The 11,828-nt window shown below is 37.1% G+C and overlaps 3 protein-coding genes across 3 annotated transcripts; all 3 read left to right on the top strand.

The window, feature by feature from the left end:
• Positions 1-4,488: 4,488 nt before the first annotated feature.
• On the top strand, positions 4,489-5,253 carry LOC110801580 (splicing factor SF3a60 homolog). The gene has a single exon (XM_022006937.1). The coding sequence runs from the start codon at positions 4,489-4,491 to the stop codon at positions 5,251-5,253; it is 765 nt and encodes a 254-aa protein (XP_021862629.1).
• Positions 5,254-8,263: 3,010 nt separating this feature from the next.
• LOC110801581 (uncharacterized) lies at positions 8,264-8,938 on the top strand. The gene has a single exon (XM_022006939.1). It carries the CDS (start codon positions 8,264-8,266, stop codon positions 8,936-8,938), a length of 675 nt encoding a protein of 224 aa, XP_021862631.1.
• Positions 8,939-9,516: 578 nt separating this feature from the next.
• LOC130463589 (uncharacterized) lies at positions 9,517-10,196 on the top strand. Its single transcript, XM_056832759.1, has 2 exons — positions 9,517-9,813; positions 9,855-10,196. Exons 1-2 carry the CDS (start codon positions 9,517-9,519, stop codon positions 10,194-10,196), a joined length of 639 nt encoding a protein of 212 aa, XP_056688737.1.
• The last annotated feature ends 1,632 nt before the right edge of the window (positions 10,197-11,828 follow it).

The following is an 11,828-nucleotide window of genomic DNA, read 5'->3' on the forward strand; positions in this document are numbered from 1 at the left end:
TTCTCCGTTTCAGAAATGTCGAACCATGATTGACTTTTACTCCTCTAACAATTACTTTGATTCTTAATATATCAAATCGTGTGCAATTAAAAATTACAAAAAAATTATATTTAAAAAGTATATATCGATACGAATCTAACATGATCCCGCATGACTAAAATTTGCTTACGTACGAATCACAAAAAATGGCCAAAGTCGTAGTATGAATAGTGTAAAAAATAAATGGTGCGATATTTCCGGAACGGAGGAAGTATATACTTTCTCTATTCCAAATTTATTGCACCATAACTAGACTTTTGGTGGAGGAAAAAAGAAATAGAGAGAAATGTCAAAATACAAACTTATCCATATGATTAAAACATAAAATAAATCAACAAGAGGTAGCGTGCAAGGATATGTTGGGTATTTGAAGTATGAAAGCAAATTTTACTTCCTATGGATATGGTGGGGTGGGGTGGGTTAAATATGTGTGCTTTTTGGAACATTAAGGTTCTAAATAAATATGTAATATTTGCGAAACTATTTTAAAAGACAAGTGGGCAATAATATTACAAATTACAATGGATAAAGTAATAAAAAACATATGAGATGAATATTTAAAATTTAAATCAATAACAACGGAGTCATGTAATTCCATTAATTTTAATAATAATACGGGTAGATGGTGTGAGACTAGCTACTTTATTTAAGCTAATAAATACAGAGTAATAATTTTTATTTTGTGTAGTTTTATTTTAATGATGTGAGATACTGATAAAATGTAGAGTCCTTGTCAGATAAGCAGATAAGATCACTACATAGTTCCGTATGATTTTTGCGTACTCAGTAGTCAGTAGTCAGTAGTCACCATTAGATTACATGGTCACCCCATCTCCATTGCCCACTCGCCCATTGAATAAAGTCCTACTGCCGTATTCATTATAGTTTATGTCCCAATTGTGTCCACCTGATAATAGTGCCTCCTTTCTCGGTAGCCTCACCTCCCTCTCCTATAGCTGTCAAAATAGGTCATCGGGTCAGGTTTGGGTCGGGTCATCTCGGGTCTCGGGTCATGATCAGGTCGGATCGTGTCGGGTCAATATTTCATTCGGGTTGAGTTTGGGTTCGGTCGGGTCGATTTCAGGTCGGGTCATATCTGGTTTTTTCCTATCCCGGGTTCAGGTCGGGTTCGGGTCGGGTTACATTTCGGTCAGGTTTGATTTCGGGTTCAGGTCTTATCGGGTCGGGTTTAAGTCGGTTTGTAGCAGATAATTTCGGGTTCGGGTCTTATCGAGTCGGGTTTAAGTCGGTTTGCAACACAGTTATTTTCGGGTTCGTGTCTTAGTTTGGATCGGATAATAATCAGATCAAATAGAATTCAGATCGGGTCACTCTCAAGGACGGGTCAAACTCGGGTGTGATAATTAACCTATACATTTTAATTATTTTATATTCTAAAAAATTTTGTTTAACTTATTTTAGAGTTAAATTTTTCAATATCTAGCAATAAATAATTAAAATAGATTTATCAATGTAGTTAATATTTGGTCGTGTCATTGATAACTCGGGTAAATCGGGTAGCGGGTTGTCACAAGTCGGGTCAATAGCAGGTTTCATCGAGTTACAATCGGTTTTGGGTTGACATCGGGTCGGGTATCGAATCGGGTTCGGGTCATTGTTCGGTCGGGTCAGTTCGGTTGTCGGTCATTTTCGGGTCGGGTGTCGGGTTCGGGTTCGGGTGTTACAAAATCGGGTTAAAATCGGTTATCGGTTTTTTCGGGTCGGGTACAGGTCGGGTTTCGGGTTACCTATTTTACCGTAATTTCGGGTCATGGTCGGTTACGGGTTCGGTCGGTTCAGGTCGGGTTTTCAGGCCGGGTCAGTTTTTGAAAGCTCTACCCTCTCCCTTACTTCATCCGTCTCAATTTAATCGTAGCAATTTTTTTATCCGTCCTAACTTTATTTTCAAATCTTTATAATTTGAACCCATTAATAATTATTACTGTTATTTAGGGTGTCAATTCGGACAAATAGATCGATTTAGGGTCCGATTCATCGTTTAGGATGTCGATTCGGACAAATAGAGCGAGTTTATTTTACAAATATATATATACTACATATATAATAGATTTCCATGTTCGCCTGAATAGCAAATTAAAATCTAAGCGGCTTAAAGAGTCGGATAAAATAGATTTCCAAGTTTGCCTAATATATAAAATATCAACTTTTATGATTTTTACTAATTTATATTTAGATATATGAAAGGTCAACATCGTTTGTTGAAAAAGCACAAAATGCAAGTGAGTAGAACTTTGAAAAATGGAACGAGTACTACTACGTACTCTTTTGTTTTTGTAATTAGACTTTTATGTGTTCCGCTTAAGTTTTTGTGTACTTGGTTTTTTATCAGGCCATCGATAAAAAAATGTCGAATATAATAATTTAAATACTTATGTACTCCCTCCGTATTTTTTTAAGCGATACACTTGCCTTTTCCGGCCGTATTTATTTAAGAGATACACTTGCCATTTTTAGTAACTTATCAACCCCACCATCTAATTAAATAATACATCTAATATACCCTATCACCCACCATCCTATTAAACAAATATTTTCATAAACCCACCCCACCCTCCACCCACCAAAATGACATGGTCCCCACATATTTAATTATTAAAATATCTATCCAACCCGACTTGCTTTATTATTTTATTTCATTCAATTATTCTTTTTAATACCCGTGCCCGACCAAGTGTATCTCTTAAAAAAATACGGAGGGAGTACTACTTTTGTTTCAAAATGATTTTATACTTTTCGTTTTAGTCTTTTTATTTTTTTGAACGGTTTTAGTCTATTTCCTAATGTTCTTTACATTGTGCTTTATTTTATTTTGGATATGAAAAATTACTATTTTACCCCTTTTACCCCCATAATATTTATAACTTTCCACTCACTTTCTCACCTTTTTACACATCTATCTTACTTTAATATTTTATTATATTCACCCACCTTTTTACATACATTTACTATCTTTTCTTAATATTTGTGCAAATAGTTACTGTAAGAATAATTTTGAAATGGAGGTAATATCTTTTATTGATTATGCATTTTACACCGTCCCTATACGAGTGTAACAATTGACGGAAAATTGGAAGAAGGAACAAAATTAAACTGTATTTGAGCGTGTAACTAGTAGAGAGTAAGAGAATTATGTAATTGTAGTTGGCATTTAGAAAACAAGACGTAAAAGCCAAAAAAAGAAAAAAAAAAAAGAAAAAAAAAGAAAAAAGAATTTCGTAGAACTAAACTCGATCAACATATGAGAGGAAATGAGGTAACTTAGGCCCTGTTTAGTTCACCTTATTTCAGGACCTTATTACTTATTTCAGATTTAATCAGATCAGATCAAACCAGACCAGATCAGATCAGATCAGATCAGAAAAAATAAGTTCAGATCAGATCAGATCAGACCAGATCAGATCAGATTATTATGATGATGATTATTATTATTATTATTTATATCATTGTCATTATATTTAATATTTATTACTATTATTGCTTTAATAAAATTTTTTTTTGTTGTCGGTGCAATTAAAAGCTATTACTTAAGGCATAAAAAACATTAACAAAACATTCAAATTCATCATGTCCAAATTAAAACCATTAAGTCCAGATCAGAAACGATATGATCAGGTCATCTCCATATCAAAACTGATTTTTATAGATCAAAACTATTACGGAGTATATATCTAGACCAGAACTGATAGAATCAGATAATATCCATATCATAACTGATCTGTACAGATCATGTCCAGATCATGTTCAAATCTGCAAAGATCTTGTCTACATCAGAACCAATTCTTACATAACCAATATGTTCAGATCAAAACCGATTTGTACAGATCATGTCCAGATCAGAATCGATATGTCCAGATTATAACTGGTCTAGATGTCGACTCTAGACACTAGTGGAAAAAGGCTTATTTGCATCCCCGCATTTGCCACGCCATTCTAAATATGTGATGCAAATAACAAATTTTAGCATAAAATTTACTCATTTGCGTCGCAGCTTTGTTAAACTGCGAGGCAAATGACTCTAGGATGCCCCCAGAGTCATTTGCATCGCAGATTAACAAAGCTGCGAGGCAAATGATTCAATCAAGTGCGTCGCAGATTTACAAATTTGCGTGGCAAATGACTCTAGGAGCATCCTAGAGTCATTTGCCACGCAGATTTACATGAGTTTTACAACGTGTTTATCAATTCCAAGTTCGGGTACCCTCTCGATTACACGGATTATATTGATAAATTCCCTGAATTTGATGATGAGAATGAAGGGTCGATCCTTTAAAGTTTAAGGGCACGAAACAATACAGGGATTACATCGAAGGGGTGTTTGAGTATTTGGTAGGGTTCTTGGATCGAACAGAGCCTTTGATGTTCTTGGACAGAGTGTTTAAGAATTTAGAGGCTGAATTTGAGAATCAATGGAAGAAACGGGCAAGAACGATGACGATTTATGATGTGATCGTGAATTTTGATGAGTGTAACACAGTGGAGAGTTTGATTGAGTTAGGACCAGTGAAGCTTAGAGAATGCTTGGAGGTTTTAGGGCTTAAGTCTGGTGGTACCGTTCTCCAAAAGGCAGCGAGGGTTCTCTTAGCAAAGAACACCCCTGTAAACAAACTGGAAAGAAAGCACTTGAAGAAGAGAACAGAAGATAAAGCAACCGCGCTCTTAGAAGTCAAAGTGAACAAGTTATGTAAGATTTTGAAAGAAACTCTTGATCGAACTCGACAACATGTTAAGAATAGGTCAGCGATGACTGCTAAAGAGTTAGCTGATGACCGCGAAGCTGATCATGTACTTGAACTAGAAATCAATAGAGAAGAAGAAGATGATGATAACAACAAGGTTGTTAATGTTAATAATAAGCTGTCTATGCCGTACTGGTTGTACAAGCTTCATGGTCTCGATCAAGAATTCAAGTGTCAGATTTGTGGGGACTCTACTTATAAGGGTAGAAGGTCTTTTGAAAACCACTTCTGGGAAAAACGACATGAGTATGGCATGAGTTGTTTAGGAATACCGAACTCTAAGCTGTTTTACGAGATTACTTTGATCGATGAAGCGAAAGAGTTGTGGGAGTCGATTCGATTGAGAGAGGGGTTGACTCAATGGTGTCCTGAAATAGATGAGGAATGTGAAGATGGTGATGGTAATATCTATACCAAGAAGACTTACACGGATCTTGTTAGGCAGGGCTTAATTTGATATTATTACCTTCATTGATTAATAGGTTAATTAGATTTCAGTAGCTTGTGTCTGGATTTTGACTTTTGTAATTACAAATTACTGTTTTGTTTCAGAAATAAAAGAACTAGAATTCCTGATTTCAATTTGGAGTAGCATACGGTTTCTGTCAAATAAACTGATTTTATCCAAACAAACAGATCAAGGATAAAATATCAGCTACGATACCATTATCCTTGTTTCATTGCTGCTGCTGCTATTCCTTACTTTACCAGTATGATTTGCTATTGTTTTTGGCATTCTTGGAACTTTTAGGCTTCACTAAGGTTTGTACTCTCTGGATTGTTATTTGAATATTGTTTTGGACAAATTCTACCTAGGGTTGAATTTGTCGGAGGGAGGGGTGCTAACAATCCGAATGACCAAGATAATATAAAGATGGTGAGAACGTAGGTGGAAAACTAGGGGTATATTATTGTCAAGTGTGAATGGAATGCATACAATTAGCTTATCATTTCCTATTTATACATGAATCATTATTTTGTAACATAAATCGAGAATTTAATAAAGGAGTAAATAGGTGTAACTCCTATATCATTCAATGCTTGTAACCGTCCCTTGATTTTAGCATTGCTGTCAATGTTTGTAACCGTTTCTTTACTTTAGCCGTTTCCCTTGATCAATGTCCATAGCTTTTATTACTGTCTTGATGGTTGTCACATAGGGTATATATTTTTCCGCCCAAACAAATATACTGACCCCACTTGAAGATTGAGCATAGTTTTGAATGCTAGATTTATATATAGCTTTAGTATTGATTAAATGATCACGGACAACGGACAAGTATGCTAGGAAAGTAACCACATAAAAAAGGGCAGAAAACAGGCATGGATCAAATTACTAGACAAGTATTTTTCTGGTTTTGTTTGCCTTCAATACCTTTATTAAATTACTAAAACCTTACCAAGCTGTTTAGCTTTGGAAAAAAAGTTGCAGAGAAAATAAAATACCCAGATCACCTTAAAAGTTAACCTTCAAAACTACAACTTGGGAATCCTCAGAAACCAAATCATTAAAGCATGGAAATAATCCAAAAAACGTCCCGAAAAAAACATTGTTCGGATATCTAATTAAGACTACAAAATGCAAGTACTGAAAACTCCCATATCGATCAATGCTAGCTGCTCTAGAAACCTGGCCTGAAGAGTTTGCTCCCCAAGTTTGGCTGAGTACGCATTTGCCTGAGTACGCACTTAAACATGCAAGACAAACAAATTAAACAAGCAATTATCTAGTCACCCATACAAATCAACAGTAATTTTAAGCATAAACCAAACAATTTGCATACATCAAACGGTAATTAAGATGTTAATACCTGCCACCAACATGCTTGAAGAAGAAAACAAAAGTTGCCAATAATAACAGAATGTCAATCAAAACTTAAAAGTAATTCATTTGACACGCAAAGTATCCATTTTTGCAGTCATATCTTGAATTCTTTATGGTCTTATATACTCAGCTTCGAACATAATCTCACAAGTTGAACATCTCCTTGGAATATTGTACAAGTCGGTGAAGAATTTACATTCATTCCATAGTTTAGCCTCTTTAGTTACACACTTGGTACGAAGATCAATGTGAAGCTCTTCCAAAACAGTTGCATTACTTAAAATGTAAGCTAGCAACCTGAGCTCATTATCAGTCCCATTAAGTGTACCTTGAGTAAGATCTTCATTCTTATGGCCCATACCGTATAATTGGTTGTATTCAGCATGGGGCACTTGATTGAAGAGGGTCCTCCTCCTTCTTTTCTCTTCTCCGACGGTGTCACATCAGTATCCCCCATTATCAAAACTTATGATCTCTCTAGTAAAAGCAACGTTTCTATGTCTCTTTTGCGGCTCTGATACCAATTCAAGTAATTAAAGAATAACTTTCTTTATTAGCTTTAGAAAATACCTCAAAACTAAAGCTGCTTAATTTCACAAAACTCATAAGTTATGCCACAACCAGACATATCCTTATATATTGAAAGATTAACCAATTGCTAAACAAGTCATTAACATTATATCCTTATATATAGGAGTCGTCCAATTTTAGTTGACAAACATAACTCGAAACAGATATATGGACTACTATTGATAAATTAACAATGTACCTGATTTACCACTACTTGATTTGATGGACTCATCACTCAGGCCCAAGCCCGGCCCTATACCTGTCCAAAGTGGGACACGACACAGGGCCCCCAAGTATAAATGGGTCAAAATCGAGTGAAAGGACCCAAAATTACTCAAATGTTGAAGAGTAGACTTAGGCACTTAGCAACATCACGTGTAAGTTGTAACTAAAGAGGGGCCCATATTTCAATGTTTCATTCCCATGAATGTCACTATTTGTCAGAAAACTTTCCGTTTTTTTCATTTTTGACAGTTAATTTTCTCTTTTTCTTCATGTTTTCAGTTTTTATTGGAAAAAAAAATTGTGCCTATAATTTACTTATGAAGTAGAAAAAAATCATAAATTATATAAGGGCCTATTTTTTAGCATGGGAAAATTTAGCACAGGGAACAACGAATACAATAACGGAATATTAACTAAGCATATGAAAATCAAAAACTTTCTCTCTCATGGGGTGTAGCGCACGATAAGGTACTGTGCTTATCCTGCACCACGTCCACCGATGGGAAGGAGGAAGAAGACTACACGAGCTGTTTCGCCGGGAACGACGGGAACTACGGGAACCTCTTCGCCGGTAATCGCCAGTCAGACTGATGATTCGCTGGAAAACTTAGAGAACACGCAAGATCTAACTTACGCAATGGTGGAGGAATTGCTGGCTGAACCTGAATCAATTGCTGACCCAAAATTGGTGCATCCTAGTGCTGGACCAGTTTCAATTCGTCTTCAGGAGGTAATTCGTGAATACCAATCTTTACATTCTGCTGGAAAATCGAGTGGTGTGCTTGTTGTGGCTGAAAAGGGTGGGGGTCAGTAATCATCTGCTCGTATTGTTAGTAGACGATTGCAGATGGAGGGAGGGAGTGATGGGACTCCTAAACCAACTGAAACTTGGGCTAATAAGGTGAAGGGTAGCTCTATTGCCTCAAAAGGGAAAGCACTATCATTTGTCGCCCCTGTTTGTACTGATGGGAAAGTAATTGCTTGTTTGCAACAGTCTGAACTTAATAGATGCAATGCCCCGTGGTCTAATGCTGTAGTGATGTTTGTTATTGGTGAGACACCCACAATTGCTTCTGTAATGAGGTTTATCACAAAAGAATGGAATCATGTAGCTATGCCTAAGGTCTTTCTACATGATGAAGGATATTTTGTGCTGAAATTTGGATCTGTAGAGGATAAGGATGTTGTGTTGTTTGCAGGGCCACACTTCTTCTATGGGAAGCTTACTATTCTCAAGCAGTGGTCTCCTAGTTTTTGTTTTCATGAGAAAGTGTTGAAAGTCATTCCCCTGTGGATTAAGTTCCCAAACCTGCCTTTGAACCGTTGGGGAGAAGACTCTCTCAGTAGATTGAGTAGTGTGGTTGGGGTGCCTTTGTATGCAGATGAGTGTACTTCTCAGCATCTTAGAATTTCCTTTGCTAGAGTGCTTGTTGAGGTAGATGTAACTAGACCATTGCCTTCCAGTATTACTGTAGCAGATCCCTCAGGACAAGAATTTGAACAAGCAACAGAGTATGAGTAGAAACCAGAATATTGTAAGAAGTGTTGTATGGTGGGGCATAATTGTAATGTGAAAGTGTTCAAAGCAGCTGCTCCTGTTAAAAAGGTGATTAAGAAATGGGTACCAAAACAGGTACAAAAGCCACAGGTTGTTGAAGATCACCTTACTCCTGTGGGTAATAATGTGGAAGCTCATGAAACAACAGAATGGAAAGTGGATGCTAGGAGAACTAAACATAGGGAGGAGAGACCTGTGTTAAAGGGTACTCCTGTGCAGAACTCTTTTAGTTTGCTATCTATGGAGCAACAGGATGAGAACATAAATGGAGTTGAGGAGGAGAATGAAGGAGGGGTATCTGGTTTTATCAACCACCCAGGATGATTATTTGTGCTTGGAATATAAGGGGTCTTAATGATCCTAATAAAACAAGAACTTTGAAGCAGTTCTTAAGTAAGAATAATGTAGATGTGATAGCAGTTATGGAGACTAGAGTAAAGGATAAAAATAAAGACAAAGTTCAGCAAAAAATAGGGAAGGCTTGAACTTGGCATTGTAACTCTGCTTGTAACCCTAGAGGCAGAATTTGGGTGGGCTGGAACATGGTGAATGGGTCAGTTTTGGTTCATACTACTCATGAGCAGTTCATCGATGGGGAGATCATGGATAGTAAGGGAGTGTTTGTGTGTTTCTTTACAGCTGTTTATGGCTTACATACAGTTGAAACAAGGAGAGGTTTGTGGGCTTCCTTAACAGGGATTGCTGCAAGTGTTAGTAATGCCCCCTGGTTGATCATAGGTGATTTTAATGCTGTTTTGAATACCCAGGATAGGATTGGTGGTGCTGCTGTTAGTAGATATGAAACTCAGGATTTTGAAGATTTCATTGCTAATACAGATGTGAGTGAACTTAGGAGCTCTGGACATTTTTACTCTTGGAGCAACAAGGGTTAGGAGATGCTAGGGTGGCCAGTAGGATTGACAGAGCACTAGGGAATGGATGTTGGATGCTTCAATTTGGCCACATTGCAGTGGACTATGGTAATACTTCAATTTCAGATCACTCTCCTCTGTTGGTACAGTTTGGGAATGATCACACGGGGGGAGGTAGACCATTCAAGTTCTTTGATTTCTTGGCTAATCATTCTCAATTTCAGACTGTTGTCACTCTTGATTGGAACCGACCTATACAGGGAAATCCACTTAGCTGCATCTGGTTCAAATTAAAAAGGCTTAAAAGTAAGCTGAAGCAATTGCACAAAGAGGAATTTGCTTTGATATGAGAATTCAGCAAGCTCAGGTATCTCTTGATAGTGTTCAGGCACAATTGGTGGATGATCCATCAGATATCTTGTTGCAAGTTGAAGAGAAAAGGTGCACAAAGGAACTCATCAAGTGGCTCTCTGTTGAGGAGTCAGCTCTTAAGCAAAAATCTAGAATTAACTGGTTATCTAATGGTGATTCTAACTCTAGATTTTTCTTTGCTTCTGTGAAACAAAGAAGAAATACCAACAGAATTTCTTTGCTGTACAATGATCAAGGGCTTAAGTTGACTGATCCTGATGATATCACTAGAGAAATACAGAATTTCTATACCAAGCTATTAGGAACTGCTGCCAGTAGTATCCCTACAGCTAATATTCCTATTTTGAGAGCAGGTCCCAGACTGTCTACTGAAGCTGCAATGTCTTTGGTTAGACCAGTCACCCATGGTGAAATTGATGATGCTTTAAATAGCATTGATGATAGCAAGGCTCCAGGCCTTGATGGCTTTAATGCTGTGTTCTTTAAAAAGGCTTGGCATATTATCAAACCAGATGTGTATAGAGTTGTTCAGTTCTTTTTTCAAAGCAAGCAGATGTACTTGGGTGTGAACTGCACCTCAATCACCTTAGTTCCTAAAGTGATTAATGCTTCTCATGTGAAGGATTTTCGCCCAATTGCATGCTGCACTTTGGTGTACAAAATCATCTCAAAGGTGCTCACTGCTAGGTTGCAAAAGGTAGTGGCTGAAGTGGTTAGTGAATGCCAATCTGGTTTCATCCCTGGAAGGTATATTGCTGACAACATTTTACTTGCTACTGAACTTATTAAAGGGTATGGCAGAGCTCATATCTCACCAAGGTGTGTGCTTAAAATAGATTTGAAAAAAGCATATGATTCAATAGAATGGGGGTTTCTGGAAACTGTGCTTCATGAGTTGGGTTTCCCTTCTCTTTTTGTCCAGTGGATAATGGCTTGCATTACTACTGTTTCATATTCAGTTTTGATAAATGGATTCCCTAGTAAACCCTTTCCTTCTAAGAAAGGGTTAAGACAAGGAGACCCTTTGTTTCCTTTTTTGTTTGCCATTGGAATGGAATACTTAACTAGGTGTATGACTCAATTGAAGGCTGTGCCAGATTTTAATTTTCATCCCAGATGTGAGAAATTGAACATTTCTCACATGATGTTTGTTGATGATCTGTTGTTATTTGCAAGGGCTGACAAAATTTTAGTTCAGTTGTTGTTGAAAGCTTTTCAGAAATTCTCTTTTGTGTACGTCTGGTTTGGAGGCCAACATGGGAAAGAGTAATATCTATTTTGGAGGTGTTACTGCTGCTGAGAAAGCTCACATATTGGAACATGTTGACATCCCTGAAGGAGCTCTTCCTTTTAGATACTTGGGGGTTCCCCTCTCCTCCAAGAAGTTGAATTATCATCAATGCAAGCCTCTTGTGGAGAAGATTCTGGCTAGAGCTAAAGTGTGGTCTACTAAGTTTCTTTCTTATGCAGGAAGATTGCTTCTAATCAAAACAATTCTTTTTGGGATGCAAACATTCTGGTGTCAGATTTTTATACTTCCAAAGAAAATTGTGAAGGAAGTTGAGGCTTATTGCAGGGTTTTCTTATAGACTGGTGATACAAGTTGTTCT

The sequence above is a fragment of the Spinacia oleracea genome, chromosome 6 (genome assembly GCF_020520425.1).
Source record: "Spinacia oleracea cultivar Varoflay chromosome 6, BTI_SOV_V1, whole genome shotgun sequence".
Lineage (NCBI taxonomy): Eukaryota > Viridiplantae > Streptophyta > Magnoliopsida > Caryophyllales > Amaranthaceae > Spinacia > Spinacia oleracea.

Excerpts from the sequence above, each read along its gene's own strand:
- LOC110801580 (XM_022006937.1), top strand. The coding sequence starts at position 4,489 with ATGACGATTTATGATGTGATCGTGAATTTTGATGAGTGTAACACAGTG.
- LOC110801581 (XM_022006939.1), top strand. The coding sequence starts at position 8,264 with ATGGAGGGAGGGAGTGATGGGACTCCTAAACCAACTGAAACTTGGGCT.
- LOC130463589 (XM_056832759.1), top strand. The coding sequence starts at position 9,517 with ATGGTGAATGGGTCAGTTTTGGTTCATACTACTCATGAGCAGTTCATC. Across the intron at positions 9,814-9,854 it reads ATTTCATTGCTAATACAGAT|CAACAAGGGTTAGGAGATGC; the intron begins GTGAGTGAACTT and ends TTACTCTTGGAG.